The sequence below is a fragment of the Panicum virgatum genome, chromosome 7K (genome assembly GCF_016808335.1).
Source record: "Panicum virgatum strain AP13 chromosome 7K, P.virgatum_v5, whole genome shotgun sequence".
Classification (NCBI taxonomy): Eukaryota; Viridiplantae; Streptophyta; class Magnoliopsida; order Poales; family Poaceae; genus Panicum; species Panicum virgatum.
Window position 1 is genome coordinate 36,833,324 of NC_053142.1, and position 23,710 is coordinate 36,857,033.

Sequence of the window (23,710 nt, forward strand, 5' to 3'; positions counted from 1 at the left end):
TAAAATCCAAATTTGTTCGCGAACTAAGCAGAGTCTTAGCACGTACAATGAAATCTTGGTCGCCGGCGTCCTGGGGAACCCACGCTACATATGATATAGCTCGCCTCCGGCCCGCTGGCTCCACGGCCAGAAGCTGCCAAGTGCCAAGTCACGGCATCCTCCGCGTTCGCACGGGGCAAGATCGTGCCATGTCAGGCTGCACGGACGAACAGCCGCGCCGCGTCCGCGGCGACGCGCCCCACCACCTCCTCCTCCTCGTCGTCACCTGCGCCGCGGCCGTTGGCACCGCGGCGGCCTCCGGCTCCGGGTGCCCCGCCGACCAGGCCGCGGCGCTGCTTCGGCTGCGGCGGTCCTTCCAGCGGCCGGAGCTGAGCCTGCCGTCGTGGCGCGCGCGCACGGACTGCTGCCGCTGGGAGGGCGTCACCTGCGGCGCGGCGGCCCCGGGGCGGGGCGGCGCGGTCGTCGTCACGGCGCTCGACCTCGGCGGCCGCGGCCTGAGGAGCCGCGCCGGCCTCGGCCTCGACGGCGGCTCCCTCTTCCGCCTCGCCACCCTGCGGCGCCTCAGCCTCGCGGGCAACGACTTCGGCGGCGCGGATCTCCCGGCGGCCGGGTTCGAGCGCCTCGCCGAGCTCACCCACCTCAACCTCTCCGGCGCCGGCTTCGCCGGCCCGGTGCCCGCCGGCATCGGCGCCTTGCGCAACCTCGTGTCCCTCGACCTCTCCGACAACAACCAGGGCTACTCCGACGACGGGTCGGTGATCGCCTTGTCCGGGCCGATTCCCGAGTTCTTGGCCGAGTTCCAGCACCTCACCGTCCTTCAGCTCTCGAACAATGACTTCAACGGCTCGCTTCCTCGGAGCATCTTTCAGCTGCCGAGGCTACGGGTGCTCGACGTGTCGTCCAACGCCGACCTCGCCGGCAGCTTGCCGGTGCTCCCCGCCGGTAGCTCCTTGGAGGTTCTGAACCTGAAAGAAACAAGCTTTTCTGGTCAAATACCAACCTCTATCGGCAACCTGAAACATCTGAAGACTCTGGACATCAGCGGGACCAATGGCTCTGGAGGGATTCCCGCCTCGATCGGTGGCCTTGCATCACTGAGCTTCTTGGATCTGAGCAGCAGCGGGTTCCAAATCGGAGAGCTGCCGGCTGCCATCGGCAGGCTGCAGTCACTGTCCACTCTGCGGCTCACCGGGTGCGGCATCTCAGGCGAAATACCATCGTCGTTTGCGAATCTGACACGCTTAACTGAATTGGACCTCTCGCGAAACAATATCTCAGGTGAACACGACACGCTTTGAAACCTTTGATATCTTCAACAAGAGGCCTCGTCCGACAGAACTGAATATTTTCTTCAATTTCCTCTAGAAAAAAGAACAAATTTTCCATTAGAGATGCATTATTGATTATTCCTTTTCCTAGGTAGGAAAACCGTGGAAACTATGCACTTCGTTTTTCACCATTTACCTGTATGCAAGTAGCTGAGGTTTTTGTTGCTCAAAACTTCTGGTGCACACCAGAATAATTTTTTTAATCTTTGTTGTTCGCAGGGCAAATAACTTTCTTCAGCAAGGAATCATTTCTGAATCTAAAGAGCCTACAACTATGCTGCAACTCCCTATCAGGGCCGGTTCCTAGCTTCATATTCTCTCTTCCTCAGGTGGAATTCATATCGCTTATGTCGAATAATCTAGCTGGTCCACTCCCTGAATTCTCCAGCCCTTCTCCATTCCTGCAATCCATTTACCTGGACTACAACCAGTTGAATGGATCGATACCCATGTCCTTCTTCGAGCTCACGGGTTTACAGACTCTTGATCTCTCTAGAAATAGCTTAACTGGAGCAGTAAAACTTAGCTCCTTCTGGAAACTCACAAATTTAAGTAACCTCTGCCTGTCAGCTAACAAACTGACAGTGATAGTGGACGATGAGCACGTCAGTTCTTCGTCTGCATCGCTCCCTCAAATCAACGCTCTGGGGTTAGCATGCTGCAACATGACCAAGATCCCCTCCATATTAAGGTATGTTTTGGTACACGATCTTGACCTTTCTTGCAACCAGATTGGTGGATCTATACCTAAGTGGATATGGGGTGGCCAGGTTGAGAACGTAGATGTGTTCAAGTTCAATCTTTCTCGCAACAAGTTTAGCAGCATAGACCTGCCTCTTGCTAATGCCAGCGTATACTATCTTGATCTCAGTTTCAACAAGATTCAAGGGCCCATACCCATCCCAGTGTCTCCACAGTTCTTGGATTACTCAAACAACCTCTTCTCATCCGTCCCACAGTACTTGATGGAACGAGTAAGCAGTCCTTTCTTTCTGAATCTAGCCAACAACACACTGCATGGAGCCATCCCACCTATGCTCTGCAACGCAAGCAATCTCCAGTTCCTCGACATCTCTTACAACAATTTCAGTGGCCATGTTCCATCTTGTCTAGTAGATGGACACCTGACCATCCTGAAAATGAGACAGAACCGACTTGAGGGCAGGCTCCCTGATGATATCAAAGGAAGGTGTGTTTCCCAGACGATCGATTTCAACGGGAATCAGATAGAGGGGGAGCTGCCAAGGTCCCTCTCGAACTGCAGTAACTTGGAGGTTTTCGATGTCGGAAACAACAATTTCAGTGGCTTGTTTCCTAGCTGGATCATGAAGCTGCCCAACCTTAGAGTTCTAGTGCTGAGATCCAACAGATTCTCCGGTGCAGTGGATAAAATTCCAATCGAGAGTGATCAAAACAGGACTGATTTCTTAAGCTTGCAGATCATTGATCTGGCCTCAAACAACTTCTCCGGCACATTGGATCCACGGTGGTTCGAGAAGCTCAGAGCGATGAGGATGGCTACCACCAGCAGCACGAACAAGAACGACGCGCCGCTTGCCCTGGAGAACAACCTGTCAGGGAAACTGTACCGTGACACGGTGGTGGTCACGTACAAGGGGACACCCACGACGGTGAGCAAGATCCTGGTGGCCTTCGCCGTGATTGACTTCTCCGGCAACGCGTTCGCCGGCGCCATCCCCGCGTCGATCGGGAGGCTCGCGTCGCTGCGCGGGCTCAACCTGTCGGGTAACGCCCTCGCCGGGGCGATCCCGCCGGAGCTCGGCGGCCTGCGGCAGCTCGAGTCGCTGGACCTCTCGTCCAACCGGCTGGAGGGGCGGATCCCGGAGGCGCTGGTTTCGCTGACCTCTCTCGCCTGGCTGAACCTCTCCGGCAACCGGCTGGAGGGGAGCGTCCCGCAGGGAGGGCAGTTCCTGACGTTCACCAACGCCTCGTTCCAGGGGAACCCGGGGCTCTGCGGCAAGCCGCTGTCTCGGCGGTGCGACGGTGGTGGTGGTTCGGACACGGGAGGAGCCCCTGCGTCGGAGCACGGGAGGAGCTCGGAGGACACCATCGTGATGTTCTGTCTCGCCGGGTCAGGGTATGGCCTGGGCTTTGCGGTGGCCATCCTGTTTCAGCTGGCCTGCAGAGGCCAAAAGATGGAACGTCTGCTAGGACTGCGTTTGTGCATGGGGCGGAGTGAACGCTGAGTGATGTAACCTGCGGCTATGATTTTGGCCGTGTTTAGTTCATGTAAAAATTTTGCGTTGAAATTTTGCTAATTTGAAGTACTAAATAAAATTTATTTACAAATTTTTTCATAGATGTGTTGTAAATCGCGAGACGAATCTAATGATGCTAATTAATCTATAATTAGCGGATGGTTACTGTAGCATTACTGTTGTAAATCATAGATTAAGTAGGCTCATTAGATTCGTCTCGCGATTTACAGTCCATCTATGCAAAAAGTTTTGTAAATAGACTTCATTTAGTACTCCATACATGTGTCCCAACATTCGATGTGATGTTTTTTTTTTGCATTTACGGGGTTTACGGGTAAAGATCTAAACATCGCTTTTTTTTTCTTTACGAAACACAGTACATGGACTGACTTGGGGGTCTATGTAGACGGTCAGAGGGGGTCAGAGATGTTTTGGACCCCAAGTGACTCACTTAAATATAGATTCTAGACCTAAAAATCCCTGTTTTAAAAAACGTTTTAAAACTACATTTAATCTTGATTAAACTCTAAACTTTGGCCTAGTGTTGTGTTTAGTTAAAGTGTCGTTTAATTACAAAAGACGTTTAATCTACGTTTAATCACAAAAAACTCTAAATCATAGGCTAGCGTTCACCTAGCGTCTAGCGTTTTTTAAAACCTTCCTAAAAATGCGCATTAGAAGTTTATGGGCCTAAACAGTTTAAGGACGCCCAGTGCATTTTACTCATTTTTTTACTGGATTTGTAAAACTAGCACGACATTTTCCTATGTTGATCTCGATGGGGTCATGCATCTCGTAATGTTAGTCAATTGTGTTTTTTCTCAATTTAATTTAATTGGAAAGGGGAAGGGGTCAACGTCAAAGTACAGCCAGAATTTTTCTTAAATTTCTAAAGCTCAAGCTCGTGTTTTCACTTGAAAGTGGCACACATTATTAAAAAACAAATGGTTCTATAGAAATATGAAAACAGTTTTCGAGCCATCACTCTCAGAGGACCCTGGTGATGTGAGCAATGAAGTCCTCAAGGTCCTTGTGCGACGCTCCGCCTACCGCCGCCGATGAACGTACGGCCTCGCCTAGCTCCATCGCGCGCTGCTGGACCTGGCGTCCTTCATCAGAGCTCATCATCTTCTCGATTGCCTCCTGTATGGTCGCCCTGGGTATCACCTCCCTCTGCATTTCCATCGGCCTCACCAGGATGCCAGCCTTGAGGTGCTTGCACACCAGCTCAGCGTTCAGCGGCTGGTCCGAGTGCATGGGCCACGCCAGGATGGGCTTCCCGTGGCTCAAGCTCTCCACGGTCGAGTTCCAGCCGCAGTGGCTCAGGAACGCCGCCGTGGCGCCGTGCGCCAGGATCTCCAGCTGCGGCGCCCATCCGGTGACCACCACCCCCCAGCCCTGGGCCTGCTCCGTGAACTCGGACACGAACTCGGCGTGCCGGTCGTCCTCGCCGCCGTCCGCGAACACGTTGCCGCGGTCGGCGTCGCGCAGCACCCAGATGAACCGCCGCCGGCTGCCGCGCAGCGCCGCGGCGAGCTCCGCGACCTGCTCGCCTCGCAGCGACAACGTTGAGCCGAACGACACGTAGAGCACAGATGCCGGCGGCTGTCTGTCGAGCCAATCCAGGCACTCGTGGCGCTGCTTGTCGCTCCCGTGCGTGGCGGATGAAGCCGCGTCGACGTCGACGTCGAGCAGCGGGTTCAAGGGGCCCATGTTGAAGAGCTTCTTGCCGGCAGGAGCCATCTGCTCGGCGAAGAAATCGATGAACGGACCCTCGACCGCGCGGCACGTGTTGGTGAGGACGCCGGAGCTGGACGGTATCGTCTGCGCTGATCTCAACCGATTGGTCGCGTACTCCAAGAACTCCTCCGTCACGTAGGCGTACACGGGGACGTAGTCAACGCCGCGCTCGAGAAGGAGGCGGCGCCCGGCGTCCGTCGTCCAGAGGAGGCTCGACAGGGAGGTGCAGACGAGCGTGAACCCCTCGCCGTTGGGCAGCCGCGCGGCCTCCTCGGCGGCGAAGGCGTTGGCCATGTCGTAGAGGACGACGACGCGGCGGTGGGAGGCGGAGAGCGCGGCGAGGAGCGCCGCGACCGGGGCGGGCGCGCCGGCCGTGAAGGCCTCCCACAGCGGCATGAGGTGGGACGGGAAGGCCTCCGAGCCGCCGGCGGCGGCGTCCGGGGTCGGCGAGGCGTACGCGGCGATGGGGAGCTCGTGGAACCGGACGCGGCGGAGGGCGGCGTCGCCCCAGCCGTGCACGCGCGCGCGGGCCTGGCGGGCGTGCTCCGCGGGCGCCGCGTAGTGGACGGGCAGGCCGCGCGACGCAAGCTGCAGCGACAGGTGCAGCAGCGCGTTGAGGTGGCCCTGCGCCGGGAACGGCACCGCCACGACCGCGACGGAGGACTCCATGGGGAGGTGTCGCGTCGTGTCGTGCTCCCTCCGCGAGGCTCAGATCACTTCCCGCCCCCGGCAGAGATCAATCTGCAGCAGCGGGTGAACGCTAGGTTGTTGATGTCTTTGACGAATGACGATGGCCGTCGCATTTGATATTTGTGACATGGCCGGATCCGGATGGCCCGTGGCTCAAGCTACGTAGCTTAGTAGCTTCCACAATGATTTGGCCGGGAGTGCAGGGTGCTCCCCTGCCGCCGTTCCCGGCCGGCTGCAGTGCGTCATGCATGACACCCCCCGGCGGCGCTGTAGGACGGCTGAGCACCGAGCTCGCTCCTGTGATGCTGTCGTTGAAGTGGTCGAGCATAGTATGCCAATCAGACAATCATTTTTTTCCCCGTTTCTATTAAGCGGGTCTCCGATCTCCATCCCACCCTAACCCCGCTCCTCTGTAACTACATTGAGAAAATTCAAAATTCCTGACATCGGTAAAATTAAAACTTTTTTATTTGACACTGAAAATTTTCAACTTCCCAATCTAATATTAAGTAGAGCATTCATTTACTATTTGACACTTTCGTCCATTTCGTCGATAAATCATATAGTCATTAACTAGTGTAGTCTTCTCTCTTTTTTCTAGGCTAAAATATCAAATTACCTCAAAAATTCATTAAAATTTCTTTTAAAATTATAGCGACGGAGATGGATCCATTTTGCAAAAAAAAATATAAGTAATGTTTGAAATCTTAAAGTAAAAATTCAGCAAAATAGGCTACTTTTGAAGATTATCTAAATTTTTAGGGTACACCATTACTTTTCAAAATTGTCAAAAATATATCTAATAATCTAATCATGACTGGGGCACAGGGAAAGCATGCAAGGACTCATCTCTGAAACTGCAAACGAAAAGTATAATTTCTATTGAAGTTTAGTTAAATGAAATGGAATAGGTCAACCCTCATCAGAATTCATGCATAACACTGCATAATCTGTACACAATCACACTACATACATACTACTATACTAGCTCCACAAGTATTATTCATGGCCTTACCTACACTTGGAATTGAAGATCTTGATGAAGGCTAGCAAAGTTTCGTTTCAAAAACGCCAAAGCAGTTTTCTTGTATTTACAGATTACTATGTTAATCCGTCTTCCACTCCCCTCAAATGGGGCAGGTGTGCCTGTGTCCATCCTTATCCCAAAAAGGGTCTTCAGCACAAATACAGAGAACTGCTATCACCAGTAATCATTGCAGGAGCAAGAACCATCCTTGAAATGATGAAATCTATTCCGGTCTCGAACAACAATCTCCCTATTGTACACCTTTGAAATCAACTTTGTGGCCGAGTGGCAGTCTGTGCACACTCTTAGATTCTTTGATAAGCGAATTGTTGCACCAGGGCGCAACTTCATCAGACCAAACGCAATGGCCAGCTTCTCACTGTGATGGGAAACAGACACTTCCTTCTCACACTCATCAACATCTAGCCTCGCATCAGCTGTATTTGGGACATACCCTGCCACCTTGATCTTGTCAATCATCTCCTCAACTTTCTCGTAAATCTCCCTCAAATGGGGGTGGTCACTGTCTTCCGCAAAGAACTCGAAGACCACCCCATCCAGCTCAATGAGACTGCACCCAGGAATTTTCTGAATCCCTCTATCCCTCATTTCCCTTCGAATCATTGCTGCATCCTTCCATCGACCCACTGATGCATAGATATTTGACAGAAGTATGTAGTCACCACTATGACTAGGGTCCAATTGGATGATCTGCTGAAGTGCTTCTTCCCCAACTTCAACATTTTTTTGAACTGCGCAGGAAGACAGTAGTGCCCTCCAGATAACTGTATTAGGCTCAATTGGCATGGCTCTGACAAATTGATACGCCTCATCTATCAAACCAGCCCGCCCCAACAGATCCACAACACAGCCATAGTGCTCAATTCGTGGCTGGATTCCATAATCCTTAGTCATGCTGTCAAAATGTTGGCGACCCTCTTCAACTAAGTAGTTGTGACTGCAAGCCATGAGGACACCAATGAATGTCACATCTGTCGGCTCGATACTGGCTTTGCACATGGATGAGAAGAGCTCTAGTGCTTCTCTGCCCCTTCCATTGCTTGCCATGCCCTTTATCAAGGCTGTCCATGTCCATGAATTCTTCACAGGCATTGACTCAAATGCCTCAACTGCACTGTCAATGCACCCACACTTCGCATAGAAGTCCACCAAAGCTGTACCAAGAACAACGGTGAGAGGCAAACACTTCTTTCTTATATATGAATGCACCCACTTCCCTGTCTCAAGTGCACCCAGGACAGCACAAGCAGAGAGCACACTGACCATGGTCACATCATTTGGTTCCACGTCAGCGACCTGCATCTCACTGAAAAGAGCAAGAGCCTTCTGGCACTGATCTGCCTGTGTGTAGCCTGAGATCATTGCACTCCAAGCAACCACATCACGGGACTGCATCCCGTCAAACAAGGTCCTTGCCTTACCAAGCTCACCGCACTTGGCATACATGTCGACCAGTGCGGTCACCAAGTTCCGGTTCCCCAGCATCCCTTTATCTTCCACATAGCCCCCAATCCACTTGCCAAGATTGGAATCACATGTTCTTCCGCATGCCGTAGCAACACTCACCAATGTGACCTCATCAAAGGGCACCCCAACCTCAAGCATACCCTTGAACAGCTCCACCACCTCCTTCCAATCTCCATTCCTGAAGTACCCTGCGATGATTGCGTTCCACATGACCACGCCCTTCTCCTCCACCGCGTCAAACAGCAGCCGCGCTGCCGCCACATCCCAACAGCTCGCATACATATGTATCAAGCTGCTCAGCACGAACCGATCCACCATGAGCCCGCGTTTGACGGCGTAAGCCTGGACGCCCCGCCCTGCATCCAGCGCGCGCATCCTGGAGCATGACTTGAGGGCGCAGGCGACGGTGTGCTGGTCGGGCCAGATGGAGGCCGCGTCGAGCATTTCGACGAACAGGTGCAGCGCGTCCTCCAGGTGGCCCGCGCAGAGGAACGCGCGCATGAGGACGTTGTAGCACGGCACGGACAGGGGTGGCCGCGGGCCCAGGAGGAAGAGGCGGACCGCGTAGGCGAGTTGCGCCGCCGGCGAGGCGCCGTGGGCGGCGGCCTCGAGGAGGGAGTGGAAGGATTTAGGCGAGGCGACGAGCTCCCCGGACTTGATTAGAGACGCGTGGAGCTGCGGGACGTGGCTGGGAGCAGCGCGGACGAGTGGAGGACGGGGCGGCGGCGCCGCCGCCGGTTGGACGGCGGTGGCCATTCAGAGTTCGCCTGGGTTTAACCGCTTGAGCGCACCAACCGGCGCTTTTGCCTATCATTGGTTATCCAAGTAGCAGGTCCGCTAGAGACACTGACACCAGGACCCACCGTGTCCGGGCCCACACGACAGAGACAGCTGCCCCTCCATTTTCCCCATTTAAACGCCGGCTCCGCGTCAACTAATCACCAATTCACCATGGCGGCCTCCACCTCCCCAACTCCACTGCTCCTCGCCGTCCTCTTCATCCTCCTCCTTCCCGCGCTCCTCGCGGCAGCAACGCTCCCGCCGCTGCCGCTGTCGACGGCTTCGCGGTGGGTGGTGGGCGCGGACGGGCGGCGCGTGAAGCTGGCGTGCGCGAACTGGGCGTCGCACCTGGAGCCCGCGGCCGCGGAGGGCCTGGCGCGGCGCGGCGTCGGGGACATCGCGGCGCGCGTGGCGGGGATGGGGTTCAACTGCGTCAGGCTCACCTGGCCGACCCATCTCGCCACCAATGGCACCCTCGCGTCGCTGCCGTTTCGGTGGTCGCTGGAGCGGCTCGACATGCGGGAGTCCGTCGCCGGCGTGCGGGTCAACAACCCCGCCCTCCTCGACCTGCCCCTCATCGATGTGTTCCGGGTACGGGGCTTTTTCTCTGTGGAGTACTCGAAATTGCATTGTATCTTTAGTGCTCAGGAACTAGGATTGTTTCTTTAATCGGGGTTCTAGTTCTACTTTCGCCTGATTTTAATTTGGTGCCATCAATCAAGGATTATTAATGTGACTGGCCCAAGTGACAACAGGAGGAATACTTTAAACATGGCTGCTTATGCTTAGAATTTGTTTTGAAGGCCAAAACCAAGCCAAATTTAACAATGTCTTGATAGTGAGCGGGCGTGGAATTAGACGGTCTTCGCTTGCCATAAGATATTGGCACTTTAAATAATCATTTACAGTTTTATATTCTCTTGAAATGAAATCGTTATGATTGACAAGTAACTGCCTTAATTATGTTGTGGCTAGCAGGATTATGACATGAATCAATTGAACTATAGCTAAACCAGCAACTCACACTGTTCTTGGCTAAAACGAAGTTGCTTAACACAAGTCCAAATTTGCAGACAAGAGTGCATAGGATTTCACTAGTGCATTTTACTAAAACAAGTTCCTGCTTCAGAAGTCCAATGTCTGTAGATCTCAGACAGAATTCCATTATAGATCTCACCAAAGAAGCTTAATTAGTAAGAAGCACCTTTTCCAAGCCGAGGGCTTTAGCCTAATCGAGAAATATCTGATCATATTTACTACAAAGATATTTCAGGAAATGCAAGGAATAGTTGTTCATAATACTCACCTAATTTATGGTTCAATACTTCAATATGAGGGTTCCTTGCAAGCATCAATGCTCTATCTACAACAGACATTGCTCTGTAGGTTTTGTTTTGATGATGATGACTATGATAGATGCCAAATTGCCAACTAGTGGACTAGGTGGGTTCTTTTGCCCAATTTATTTAGTTGATATTGTATTTTTTAGATAAAGGAATAGTCATATTCCGGCCTCTATATCGCAAGTTATATCCAGCCCTTATTACAAAGTAAACACCACTAGATCCAAAGGAGAAAGAGAAACAGTTTTAAAAGCAAAGTCTATTTCTAAACACCACTAGTTGATATTGTATATACCAAAACAAATGCTCATAACTAACTTGCCAGATCTCGGATTCCTCCAGATTCCTAAAGCACACAAATTCGTCAAAGAGCTTGCACAAGAAGCTTAGGATATCCTTCTCTTCCTTTTAGTAGTTAGTCAGTTTTTTTTTGCTATTTTAGGAAAGCCAAATTAGTCGTTTAATAGTTTTCCCACTCCCCTGCATGTTCAAGAAAAAAAAAAGTTCTCCTGATGTTCTTATCCAATTAGTTGGAACACAGACGATGTACCTACTACTCACCAAATCAATGGTCCAATACGAGGGTGCCTTGCAAGTATCAGATATTGCCTTGTAGGTTTTGTTATGATGACTTACAAAAGAAGTTGAATTGCCATCTGGTGGATTAGGTGGGTTTTTGTTTTCAAAATGAGGCATCTTGTTACTTGACATGGTAATATACCAGAAGAAGTAGTCATGTACTGAGTATCAATACATTAAGTTAAACTAAAAACATTTTACATTAAGTTAACGTATAAAAGTTCGGTCAAAAAAGTTAACGTATAAAAGGATAAATGAATCATGATATTTTTATAATCCTTCTGACATCAGTTGAATTCATTAACCATAGGAAGTGATCTCAGCTTTGGCCAGCAAAGGTATTATGGTGATACTTGATAACCAAATGACCACTCCCGGATGGTGCTGCAGCAGAACTGATGGCAATGGCTTCTTTGGAGACAAGTACTTCGACCCTAACGAATGGTTGAAAGGCCTCAGTGCAATGGCAACTATGTTTAACGACACAAAAAATGTTGTGGGCATGAGCTTGCGGAATGAGCTTCGAGGCCCCAATCAAAATGTTAGTTTGTGGTACAGGTATGCATCTTGATGAAAAATGTCATTTTTTATGTTACCCTTGGTGGAAACAATTTTATTTACAATTTAACTTCATCTTAGGTACATGGCACTAGGTGCTGAAGCTGTGCATGCAGCAAACCCTAACGTCCTGGTTATTTTATCAGGCCTGGATTTCGACAATACTCTCAGCTTCTTGCACTCCAAAAAAGCTGAGTTACAATTTACTGGAAAGTTGGTTTATGAGCAGCATTGGTATGGATTCTCAGATGGTGGCAATTGGGAAATTCGAAATCAAAACGATGCTTGTGGAATGGTTGTTGATTCCATTTGGGCTAAAGGATTGTTTCTACTTGAACAAGGCTGGCCATTATTTTTCTCTGAGTTTGGGTTTGATATGTCTGGCACACATATTGGTGACAATCGCTATCTTACCTGCTTTTTAAGTGTGGCAGCTGAAATGGATCTGGACTGGGCAATTTGGGCTCTGCAAGGGAGTTACTATATCAGAGAAGGTATTTTGGCTTATGATGAATCATATGGATTGCTATCATGGGACTGGTGTACAGCTAGAAATCCCAGTTTCATTAAAAGGATCAATTCCCTGCAAACTCCATTTCAAGGTTTGACACCTCATCTATCTCACTTTTAGTCTTATATTGCAGCCACATTATGAAAAAAAATAGCTAAGAGACCCAAGCTTTGCTATTTATTACACAATTAATTAGCCTTCTTATTATTCTGAACTAAAGAATAAACTTCTGATTCTGACTTTTTTCCATCTTAATGAACACTTCCTAGTTTTGATCAATGGAATCCTCAACAAAACCTGATTTGATGATAAAATCTATTCTTTTTATCCAATTTTCAGTACTTTCCAGAAATTAATTGAATAGATCTGTTGGAAATTTGTTGGTTCAACAACATTTATGTGCTGACTATACCCATATAAATTTGTCACAACATGGCCGAAATAGAACACTTTGATAAAGTGCATAGGGACACCAGCATATAGGAATCTAAAGGACACAGAACTTCACTCTGTTCTGATTGCAGAGATATGCTGAATTTTCTTCAACCAGTTCATAACGGCAACGGGAATATATTTATATGCAGGTCCTGGTCTCCCAAACAGTAGAGAACCATACAACGTAATATTCCACCCCCAAACTGGGCTGTGCGTCTTGGCAAAGGCTTCAAAGTCAGTCAAGCTTGGTCCATGTGACGAATCAAATGCCTGGAATTATACCTCAGCATACGAGCTAGTAGTGAAAAGCACAGGACAGTGCCTCCAAGCGACATCTGTGGGCGAGAACGCAAAGCTTGGCACTGATTGCAGCAAACCCAGTTCAAAGTGGCAGCTGATATCAAACTCAAGGATGCACGTCTCAGCTGAGCTCACCAAAAATGGAACCAGGGTGTGCTTGGATGCTGGCCTTGACGGTGCCATCATCACAAATCAGTGCAAGTGCCTAAGCTTGGATCCGACATGTAACCCTGAGAGCCAGTGGTTCAAAATAATCTTAAGCAGCCGGGATACACCTGGCGGCTCCTCCATATTGCAGTTGCCGTCAGTTGGACCTTGGCCTCCAACCTCACTTAGTTCTTGACAGTTCGAGATCAGCTCATTTTCATTTGACCAAGGAGGAAAACGTGGCAAATTTGCAAAGTTGTACAAGCCCGTTGGATCGCTGTATTGCACTGCAACCTGGAATAAAATGTACAGTACGCATACTCCCAAGTTCACTTCAGTCTTGTTACCCCAGAAAATGTAAAGAAACGGAGCTGAAATTCTTGCCTGCGCCAACTTTGTAGTGCTCTTCGTTTGAACTCTTGCGTTTCGCTAATGTTATTGAGTTTTGAACCGATCTCATTTGTACAAAGCCACATTAAATAAATCAATAAATTTGTCGATATTCGCCGAGGTATAAGGATTACATTTGCTTTTGATTTCGATAAACCAGAAGGTAGCCATGTTGTGAAGTGTGAGCATGAATCAAGCTTTAGAACAGCCTCTTTTTTGGTTTTGTAGTATGCTGCACTTCTTTTCCCTCTCTTCAATCCCATGCCATCGGACAGTCCACCAAAGGGGGGTGAATGAGAGCCTATAAAAATTCTCTGAAAGAATAAGACCTATGTCCCAAATTCAACCTGACGCATCTCTCTTCTAACCGCCAAAGTGACACACGCCAACAAGTGATGACTTCACCTTAGGAAAGGTTAGGAAAAGCTCGACGCAAAGCGGAAGCACAGATTAACCCGAAAGCCAGAAGCACATCACAAAGCGGAAGCCAAGTTTAAAGTGATCTACTCGTACAAAGCCACCAACAATTCCACTTAACAAAGCATTCGATGTTTCATCAATGATTAGTAAAGCTCAACAAAAAAGCCGATCAAAAGCCTCGCCAAAAAGATATGAATGTCGTGCAGAGGGTGTAAGTGAAACATTCAGGCATACAAAGATATGATCATCTAGTGACAGACATGTGTGCTTCATAAACAGGAACTGAATCTAGCTCAACAGGGTATATCAATCAAGTCTAGAGCTAGCAAGTTCAGTTCAGCAAAAATAAAAGCATCACCCATGATCTAGCAACAGCAAGTAGGAGAAAGAAAGCAGTGCTTACCAAACTCATATAGGGTGATCCAAAGCAGACAATATATTTTATCATGAATCAATTCTGCATCTCAAAACTTGCATTTGAACGAAGAGTTAACATGTTATATCAAGCAAGTGTTTCTGTCAGGAGTTGAAAGCTTGTCATGCTTTACTTAGCAGCGAGACCAAGCCTATGCCAAGGGCAGTCAGAAGCTTAAGTCACTCGCTTCAGTCATGCACAGCCTTGACCGAGTTCTCACTAGTGCTATGAGAGCCGTCCCGAAAGCTCAATCAGTGCGACAAGCAATCCCACCTGGATCTTTTCATTCCATTTCAGACATATATTAAACAAGTTTAACAAATTTAGCTCATGTCAAAGATTAAAAGTCACACTAGCATGAATAAAATAACAAAGCGTATCAATGCAACCTAACATGCTAGTAGCCAAAACAGGGTGATTATGTTTTCATATTTTCAAATCAAAATAGCTTAACTCAGTTGATATGAAATATACTGAAGAGCAAGCTATACATGATCAAGTCTAAGAAACTACACTAGCAAGCACAAAAAGATCATAACAGTGTATATAAGAATACCAGTGCAGTGAAGCAATGCAAAATGCAAACATGTACAATGCAAATGCATCTATCAGAAGCTAGAAAGCGAAGAGAAACAAAAACAAAGACCTACAAAAGGCTAACAAAAAAGAAGTCAGCAATCAGAAGGGGTAACAAACCCCAAGCTCCCCTCGCAAGCGAGCAAAGGTGTCCTGCTCAAGTGGTTTAGTGAGGATATCTGTGGTTTGCCTCTCTGAAGGGACATGGATCAAGTCTATGTGGCCTCTCTCATGGTTATCTCGCAGGAAGTGGAACCTGATGTCTATGTGTTTGGTTCTGGAGTGGAGCACTGGGTTCTTTGCAATGCAAATGGAAGACATGTTGTCTACAAAGATGGAAACCCTACCAAAGCTCAACCCATAATCCTGCAAGGTTTGTTTCATCTAAAGAATCTGAGAGCAGCAGCTAGCAGCGGCAACGTATTCGGCTTCTGTGAAAGATAGCGCTACACTAGCTTGCTTGTGAGAGGACCACGAAACCAGCGATGTACCTAGAAAGTGAAAAGTGCCGGAAGTCGACTTGCGATCCAACTGACACCCGCCAAAATCGGCATCTGAAAAGCCAACCAAGACAAGAGATGAATCCGCAGAATACCAAAAACCGAACTCAGGAGTGAACTTGAGGTACCTGAAGATGCGTTTCACCACTTGCTTGTGGGAGGTGCGTGGTGAAGCCTGATACCGTGCATAGAGGTCGACCCCAAACTGAATGTCCGGCCGGGTCGCCGTCAGGTACAGAAGGGAGCTAATCATGCTCCTGTACTCCTTCTGGTCAACCGCCTCGCCATCCAAGTCCGCATCAAATGCTGTCGATGTGCTGATTGGAGTTGGCTGAGGAGACAAGTCACTCATGTCGAACTTCCGCAGCAAGTCCTTGGTATACTTGGCTTGATGGACGAACGTGCCCTGGGAAGTTTGCTTGATCTGCAGTCCGAGGAAGAACTGCAGCTCACCCATCATGCTCATCTCGAACTCCCTGGACATCTGCTCAGAAAGTTTGGAAACAAGAGCATGAGAAGAGCCACCAAAGATGATATCATCCACGTAAATCTGAACCAACAAAAAGTCAGAGCCAGAGCGCATGAGGAATAAGGTTTTATCAATACATCCCATTTTAAAACCTTGAGCAAGCAAGAAGTTTTTAAGCCTATCGTACCATGCTCTAGGGGCCTGTTTCAAACCATAAAGAGCTTTATGAAGTTTGTAAACTTGGTTTGGAAACTTGGGATTTTCAAAACCAGGGGGTTGTTTCACATAAACTTCCTCTTCAATAAATCCATTTAAGAAGGCAGATTTCACATCCATTTGGAGAACTTTAAAACCCTTGGAAGCAGCAAAAGCAAGAAAGATTCGAATCGCCTCTAAGCGTGCTACTGGGGCAAAAGTTTCCTCATAATCTATCCCTTCCTTTTGGCAAAACCCCTGGGCTACAAGTCGAGCCTTGTTCCGCACTACCAACCCATCTTCACCTTGCTTGTTCTTGAAAACTCACTTGGTTTCAATGGGGTTACAAGCAGGCGGAGGCTCAACCAAAACCCAAACCTGATTCCTTTCAAAATTTTCGAGTTCCTCATGCATGGCATTGACCCAATTGGAGTCAGAAAGTGCGTGTCCAACATCTTTGGGCTCGAAAGAGGCAACAAACGCTGAATGAGCAAAGCCAGCGATACTTGTTACCTTGGACCGTGTGACTCGCTCGTTGAGGTCACCTAGCATCTGTTGAGGTGGATGACAACGCTGAATGTGTCGCGGTGCTTCCCTTGTCGAAGTCGCCTCCTCCTCAATCAAAGTTGGTGTCTCCTCAGGTGCAGCTGGTGACGGCTGAGTCACCTGCTCGATCGGCCCCCGGGAAGTAGATGTAGTCGGGTCGGGGCCGTCATCATCGTCCGAGCTCGTGGCGGAGACGGCTGAGTCCACAGCACGCGTGGTAGTCTCAGCATCACCCTCCGCAGCTTCTTCCTCCTCATCTTCAAAGATGGAGGTGCCGAGCTCATCATCTCCTGCAACCTCAAAGATAGAAGAATTGCACGGTGCAGTCTCGTCGAAAGTGACTTCACAAGTCTCTCTGACGATGTTAGTATCAATAATCAGCACACGGTAAGCTCTAGAGTGAGAAGCATAACCGATAAAAATGTCGTCAGATGATCGAGACTCAAACTTATCCAGATTTCCTTCCTTTAGCACAAAACACCGGCAACCGAAAACTCTGAGATGGTCAACATGGGGCTGGCGTCCAAATCGCAACTCATAAGAAGTCTTGTGCATGAAAGCACGCAAGAAAATATGATTGGACACATAGCAAGCGGTGTTAATTGCCTCAGCCCAGTACTTTCTAGGCGTCCTATGCTCATCGAGCATCGTCCTAGCCATCTCAACAAACGTCCGATTCTAAAGTTCTACAACTCCATTCTGTTGTGGAGTGTAGGGGAAGAGTACTGGTGTTCAAGACCTTGATTGCTGCAAAAAGTGTCAAAACGCGCATTTTTTAATTCTGTGCCATTGTCACTGCGAATCGCTCTCATGGCCTGGGGTAGCTCATTTTTCAACCTCAAGATCAAGTCTCGAACAAACTCGAAAGCCTCATCCTTGGTTTTCATGAAAAAAGACCCAAGAATAACGAGAAAAGTCATCCACGATCACAAGAACGTACCACTTCCCACCAACAGACATCACCCGAGAAGGACAAACAGTGTCCATATGTAGCAACTCTCCAGGGTGAGTGGTCATCACTTGATTAATAGGCGGATGGAAGGTGGCAACCATCTTCCCGTGGTGACACGGATGGCAAACAAGATCCTTCTCAAACTTCAATTTGGGCAATCCTTGGATTAAGCCAAGTGAGCTAAGTCTCGACAACAAGTCAAAGCTCAAATGTTCAAGTCTCCTATGTCACTTCCATAGATCAGAAGAAGGGCCAGCCAACAAGCAAAAAGGAGGACCAAGAGAAGTCAACCAAGAAAACCCGATCGCGAGGTAAAATCTGGCAAACCAAATCTCCTCTGGTATCTAAAACACGAGAACAACCCTCCTTGAAGCGAACTTCAAACCCCTCATCAAGAAGTTGCGAAACAGAGAGCAAATTGAACCCAAGGTTCGAAACCAAAGCAACTTCTCTCAGGGTAAAGCGATCAGAAACACGAACAACGCCAACTCCACGAACCTTTCCTCTTCCATTGTCCCCGAACACAATGTACTCCTTTGAGCGTATCGGGGTGAGGCTGGAGAACCATTTTTCATTTCCGGTCATATGGCGCGAACAACCGGAGTCCATGGTCCAACTGTTCTCCAAACCTCCAACCTGCACATCAGTAGCGAGACAAAGGGTGAGCAAATGTCTCAACACTGGGGTTAGCAAAGTGTGAAGCAAACCAGTGTCGAGCCATTTGCTCTACAGAAGGGTTAGCAAGATCAGGCAAAGCGTATCCCCTGTCCCGTCTACCGCGAGGCTGACGACCACCACCGCGAGGAAAGTGTGGTGTCTCGTGACCTCCTCCAAAGCCTTGGTCCCATGGTCCATAGCTGTACTAAAGACGATCGGGAGTACAACCGGCAAAGCGACCAGCCGCTGGAGCACGGTAATCACCACCGTCTCCCTGTCCTCTACCTACACAGCGCGCCCTAGCATCTTGCCTACCACCACGCCGAGGAGGACCATGCACTCGAGCAGAGTACATGTCCAAGTTACGTCTCTCCTGCTCACGCCTCACAGTCCGCTTCCTCCTGAAGCAAAACTCCTCCAGGTGACCGTCTCTGTCACAGTACTCGCTGTGGTACCTCACCTCTCTCTTGGGAGGTGGAGGCCTTGCCTTTGAACGGGGAGGAGCAGCCCCCTTCTTCTGGGCAACCTGGGCTGCGGCAGCAGGGAGCGTATCGAGGGGATTCCTCAGCTCATTGGGCTTTGGAACCCAAACCTGCTTCTGTGGAGGTGCTTTTTGTGGTTCTGTCAGCACACCATCCACGGGGTCAACAAGCGAAGGCTGCGTGCTCGTACTAGAAGTGTTTAGAGCACTAGGAACTCAACATCCTTGCTGATCTTACCATACAGCTTGTCAAAGTCTGACTTCGTGTAGGTGTAACCGACCCCAAACCCATCACCACACTTAAACTGCTTGATCATCATGCCCAACTGTGGCTCACTACTAGAAACCCAACTAAGAATCCCCCTAAGATATGTGTTCTCATTCTCCAAATTGGTTTTCTCTACCGCAAGATTATCCAAATCAGAAATTAGACCAGGGCAAATATGACAATCAATATGTGGGCTAGACTCCCCGACCTTAGTCTTCCCCAAAGACTTAATCAAGGCATTCTTCTCATCTAGCTCCGACCTAAGCGTGGGACAAAGCTTGCACGCACCAAGCAGAATAGGCCTAGACCTAAGCTCCTCTAGCTCACACACAACAATAGCAAACTTAGACTGCAAAGAAGCTAGATCAGACTTAAAGATGGAGCACTCATCACATTCAAGCACATCACTAACGATAGGAGCGTCCTTGGCTAGTTCAAGCTCATGCTTGGCCATGCCTAGCTCGTGAGACACGTCAGCAAGCGAAGTCTTGGCAACATCCAAGTTCACAACGTTCTCATCATGCTTGGCACGGAGAGCAACAAGATCATTCATGTGAGATATGCAACTAGCGCACTCATCCTCACCAGATTTCTCTCTAGCACAAGCCAGCTCAATCCTAAGCTTCTTACGCTCTCTAGCTGCTTCCTTAAGCAGTCTTTTCTGATTGTCGAGAGCGGCGTACAACTCCCTAACCTCAGTATCAAGCCGGTCGATAGTGGAGTTTACCTCTGAATCACTCTCGGATCTAGGAGAAGAGTCATCATGCGTCGGTGTAGCATGTCCACCTGGAGACGCACGAGCACCATTGGCCTCGCCCGCCATGGTACAGAAACTCTTGCGCCGACCGGCCGCCAAGCAAAGGCCGATGAAGCCGGTGGCTTCCTTGTCCCGCTTTTTCTTCTTCTTGTCATCGTCGTCGGAGGTCGGTGAAGAAGAGCGGTCGGTGTCGGAGCTCTTGTCGAGATCGCTGAGCTGCGCCAAGAAAGCCTTATCCCGCTTCTTGGCCTTGTACTGGAAGCGCTTCTTGAGCGACTCCTTGTCGAAGCGCCCTCCCTTGTCCCGGTCACGACTGCGGTGCTTGTGGCGCCGACCCTCCTTATTGGAGCCTCCCTTGTCGCGGTCGCGGTGGTGGTAGTAGTCGAAGTTGTTGTTATGGCCACCGCTGGACTTCTTGTGGTAGTCGGCGACGAAGTGGTTCAGATCGCCGCAGTGGTAGCACCCGGGGTTCTTCCTCCTTTGCCTGTTGTGGTAGACACGCTGGAACTTGTTGATGAAGAGGCACAAGTCGTCATCGCCTAGCGTCTCCAACTGCTCATCTGTAACAGAAGGCAAAGAGGCAAGAGAAAAGCCAAGAGCAGAGTTAGCGTTAGAGCTCGATCCACCCAGGCCAGTCACAAGAGCAATGCTCTTGGAAGGAGGGGCACCATTGAGCTTGGCTCGTGTCTGGTTATCCATCTCAGTGGCCTTGAGCTTGCTGAAGAGCTCATTCACGGTCAGAGTCTCATAGCCTGTAGACTCGATGATCGTGTTCACCTTGAGATCCCACACAGAGCAGTCAAGTGCGTAGAGCAACTTGAGAGCCTTCTCATGCTCTGTGTAGTCAAGGGCATCAGCAGATCTGTTCGCACTGACTTTGTTCACAATCGATTGAAACCGACTGAACATGTCGCCAATGCTCTCACCCGGCCCATGTGTGAAGTTCTCATATTCACGCCGGTGAGTCTTGAAAAGCCAAGCCTTAACTTGAGGTGTGCCCTCGTGGTAGTTCTCAAGGCACGTCCAAACCTTGTGGGCTTCCTGAAAACCCTGGACGCGTGAGAACTCCGCGCGAGAAACGCCAGCGAACAAGGCATTGATAGCCTTGGCGTTAGCCTCGTGCTCGGTAACTTGAAGAGGAGTGGTCCGAACGGCAAGCACCTCGTAAGCCTGGTTCTTGGTTATATCCCAAACCTCAGCTCCCATGCTTTGCAAGAAGGCTCGCATGCGAACCTTCCAATAAGCATAGTCCTCGCCGGAAAATACAGAGATCTTACCAAGACTTGCCATGGTCGCCAAGTGGTTCTCGAACCGGTTAGGGTAATGAAAACCTTAACTAAGCTCTGATACCAATCGAAGGACCGGACAGGCGACCAGAGGGGCGTGAATGGGAGCCTATAAAAATTCTCTGAAAGAATAAGACCTATGTCCCAAATTCAACCCGACGCACCTCTCTTCTAACCGCCAAAGTGACACACGCCAACAAGTGACGATTTCACCCTAGGAACGGTTAGGAAAAGCTCGACGCAAAGCGGAAGCACAGATTAACCCGAAAGCCAGAAGCATGTCACATAGCGGAAGCCAAGTTTAAAGTGATCTACTCGTACAAAGCCACCAACAATTCCACTTAACAAAGCATTCGATGTTTCATCAATGATTAGTAAAGCTCAACAAAAAAGCCGATCAAAAGTCTCGCCAAAAAGATTAACTAATCACCACAAAAGAGACTCCTAAGCTAAGCATGCAAAGACTAACAATTAAATCTAATTAACACTAGTCAAATAAGCACACAAAAGCTAACAAGAATTAGCAAGAATAAAACTAATTAAAGCTAGCTAATTGATTTGTTTCTAGACCGGCTGTGCATTCAGTCGAGCACCTTGAGTGCGTGGTGATGCGGCTGTCCCTTGCACGCCGTGGACTGAGTCGAGCTTCATCTCCCCTCACACCTAGGCCACGCCTTGGCTCCCTGCACAAGAAGAACTCACCTTGCGTGCTGCACCTGGTCAGCAACGAGCTGCTGCATGCTGCTGCTGTGTTGCTCATCCAATCCCTCAAAAGTGCCTTGCCTTGGCCCTGCTCTGCTGCGCGTATCCCTGCAGCAAAGCAAGCCGCCGCCGCCGCCTGGGCCTCCGCCAAACAGCCCTCCTGGACAGCGCTCGCGCCACCAGGCCGTCTTGCGCCTGCACCCCTGCCGCGGCCTGGCCTGCCTCGCCGGCGGTGCCAAAGCCAAGCGATTTCCCCTGTAGCACACGAACAGAAAAACCACACGAGGGAAAGACCAATCGGCCAACAAAATAGCGAAGGGAATTCAACGAATCAAAAGCCAGGAGGGCACAAGGAGGGAAGGGCCTACTTTCCCATCGAATCAGCGATACAAGATCTCAAATCTCCATAGCAAATCCCTAAACCTAGGAGAGGAGAAGGGAAGGAGCAGAGAACGGGAGAGGGCTGACGGGAGAGAAGAGGGAGAGAGCCTGGAAAGGGATGGCTGCCCACTCTCTAAATATCTCCCACTAACTCTAAACGCGAAAGGACTAAATTACCCTTAGAGTTGAAATTAAACTAGAAGGCCCGTAGGGGCAAAATCGGAAAAGATACAAGGACTCATCCGACGGCCGAGGTTCTTTCTTCGAATCGAAGTCTTCTCTGCGATGCCGCCACGTAGATGAAGATCCGGTCCGCGGTTTTGGAGGGTCCGCGAAACCCGGGTAGGTGGCCGGTTTTGAGAGAACCGCCAAAACTCCACGCGCGGGAAGATTCCCGCCTCCACGCCGTGGCCCTGGACGCCGTTCCCGCCTCGGCCTTCTGACGGCCCTAGACGCCGCCCGACGCCCGTTCCTCTGCCAGTCCCGAGACCGACGCCCGTGCCTCGACAACTTGGCGTCTTCAACCGCCATACGCCAGCTTGGTTTTGTGGCGCAAACCAAGAAAATCGCCTTGCGTCGGCGCTTGCGCCCTTAATCCAGGAGTGGACACCACAGCTGCCGCCCGGCCCGAATTCCGGTCACGGCTGCCCTTCACCGCCATCCACCGCACGGTCCATCGGCCACAGCATCTCCACGGCAGCTCTCCGTCGACACTTGACGCCCGTGTACCTGCAACCAAAGACCAAACACACGATCACACCGCACGGTTGACAATTCACTCATCACAACCAGGAGTGAGTACTCCACATTCCTCAGAACGCAACCAGCATTTGGCCATGCTCACTCAGGTTGGCAAATTCTCAGCCCATTCGATAGAGACACATGGAATCACATTGAGCTTGCATCATCTGAGTGAAGCAATATGAACTCTTAGATTACAAGCAAAATCATGCTGCACACACCAGTACAGCTTTGTCCACAATGTGCAGTCTTGCACGCGTCCTGCTGAATGCGAAAAATCTCAGCGGCCATTTTTTTAACGAAGAAAACTCTGCTTTATATTGAAAGCAATTAACAGGTACACAAGTAGGGGCTGGGGATACCAGCTTAACAGAAGAATCCAACAAGCAAAGTAGGATTAACCCTATTGCAACAAAACAAAATCAGATCTCCTCAATGTCTGAGACGCAGGCTACGCTCGGGCAGAAGTTCATCGCCCAGTGCTTCAGACGGTCCACCACCTCCTTCATCTTTTCTTGATCAGAAGCTTTTAAGAGTGGCCGCCATTTCTGCATGAAAGAAACACCTAAGTGAAGAACCTGCATAGCTTGAGTTGGGTAGATGTGCTCAATAGCCATTTTATTGCGAGTTTTCCAAAGCGCCCATGCTAAACCGGAGAAAAGAAACATAGTAAAACATTTTGGTAATTTGAATTCATTGACTAACTGGAGTCCCCGCCAGTCCTCCCAGGAGGTGGGGATGTTTTTCCCTGCCAGGGCTTCCCGAACTCCACACCAAATAAACCGAGCCATGGAGCATCTAAAAAGAACATGATTAACATCCTCTTTTC

General features: G+C 49.7%; 4 protein-coding genes across 4 annotated transcripts; 2 read left to right on the forward strand and 2 right to left on the reverse strand.

The window, feature by feature from the left end:
• The first annotated feature begins 143 nt into the window (after window positions 1-143).
• LOC120641262 (receptor like protein 22-like) lies at window positions 144-3,642 on the forward strand. Its single transcript, XM_039917307.1, has 2 exons — window positions 144-1,278; window positions 1,548-3,642. Exons 1-2 carry the CDS (start codon window positions 189-191, stop codon window positions 3,533-3,535), a joined length of 3,078 nt encoding a protein of 1,025 aa, XP_039773241.1. The 5' UTR covers window positions 144-188; the 3' UTR covers window positions 3,536-3,642.
• An 814-nt stretch (window positions 3,643-4,456) lies between these two features.
• Window positions 4,457-5,956, reverse strand: LOC120643065 (putative cis-zeatin O-glucosyltransferase). Its single transcript, XM_039919598.1, has one exon. It carries the CDS (start codon window positions 5,954-5,956, stop codon window positions 4,535-4,537), a length of 1,422 nt encoding a protein of 473 aa, XP_039775532.1. The 3' UTR covers window positions 4,457-4,534.
• Window positions 5,957-6,829: 873 nt separating this feature from the next.
• Window positions 6,830-9,295, reverse strand: LOC120641263 (pentatricopeptide repeat-containing protein At1g08070, chloroplastic-like). Its single transcript, XM_039917308.1, has one exon. The coding sequence runs from the start codon at window positions 9,246-9,248 to the stop codon at window positions 7,179-7,181; it is 2,070 nt and encodes a 689-aa protein (XP_039773242.1). The 5' UTR covers window positions 9,249-9,295; the 3' UTR covers window positions 6,830-7,178.
• Window positions 9,296-9,428: 133 nt separating this feature from the next.
• LOC120641264 (glycosyl hydrolase 5 family protein-like) lies at window positions 9,429-13,662 on the forward strand. Its single transcript, XM_039917309.1, has 4 exons — window positions 9,429-9,863; window positions 11,505-11,752; window positions 11,834-12,354; window positions 12,848-13,662. Exons 1-4 carry the CDS (start codon window positions 9,444-9,446, stop codon window positions 13,339-13,341), a joined length of 1,683 nt encoding a protein of 560 aa, XP_039773243.1. The 5' UTR covers window positions 9,429-9,443; the 3' UTR covers window positions 13,342-13,662.
• The last annotated feature ends 10,048 nt before the right edge of the window (window positions 13,663-23,710 follow it).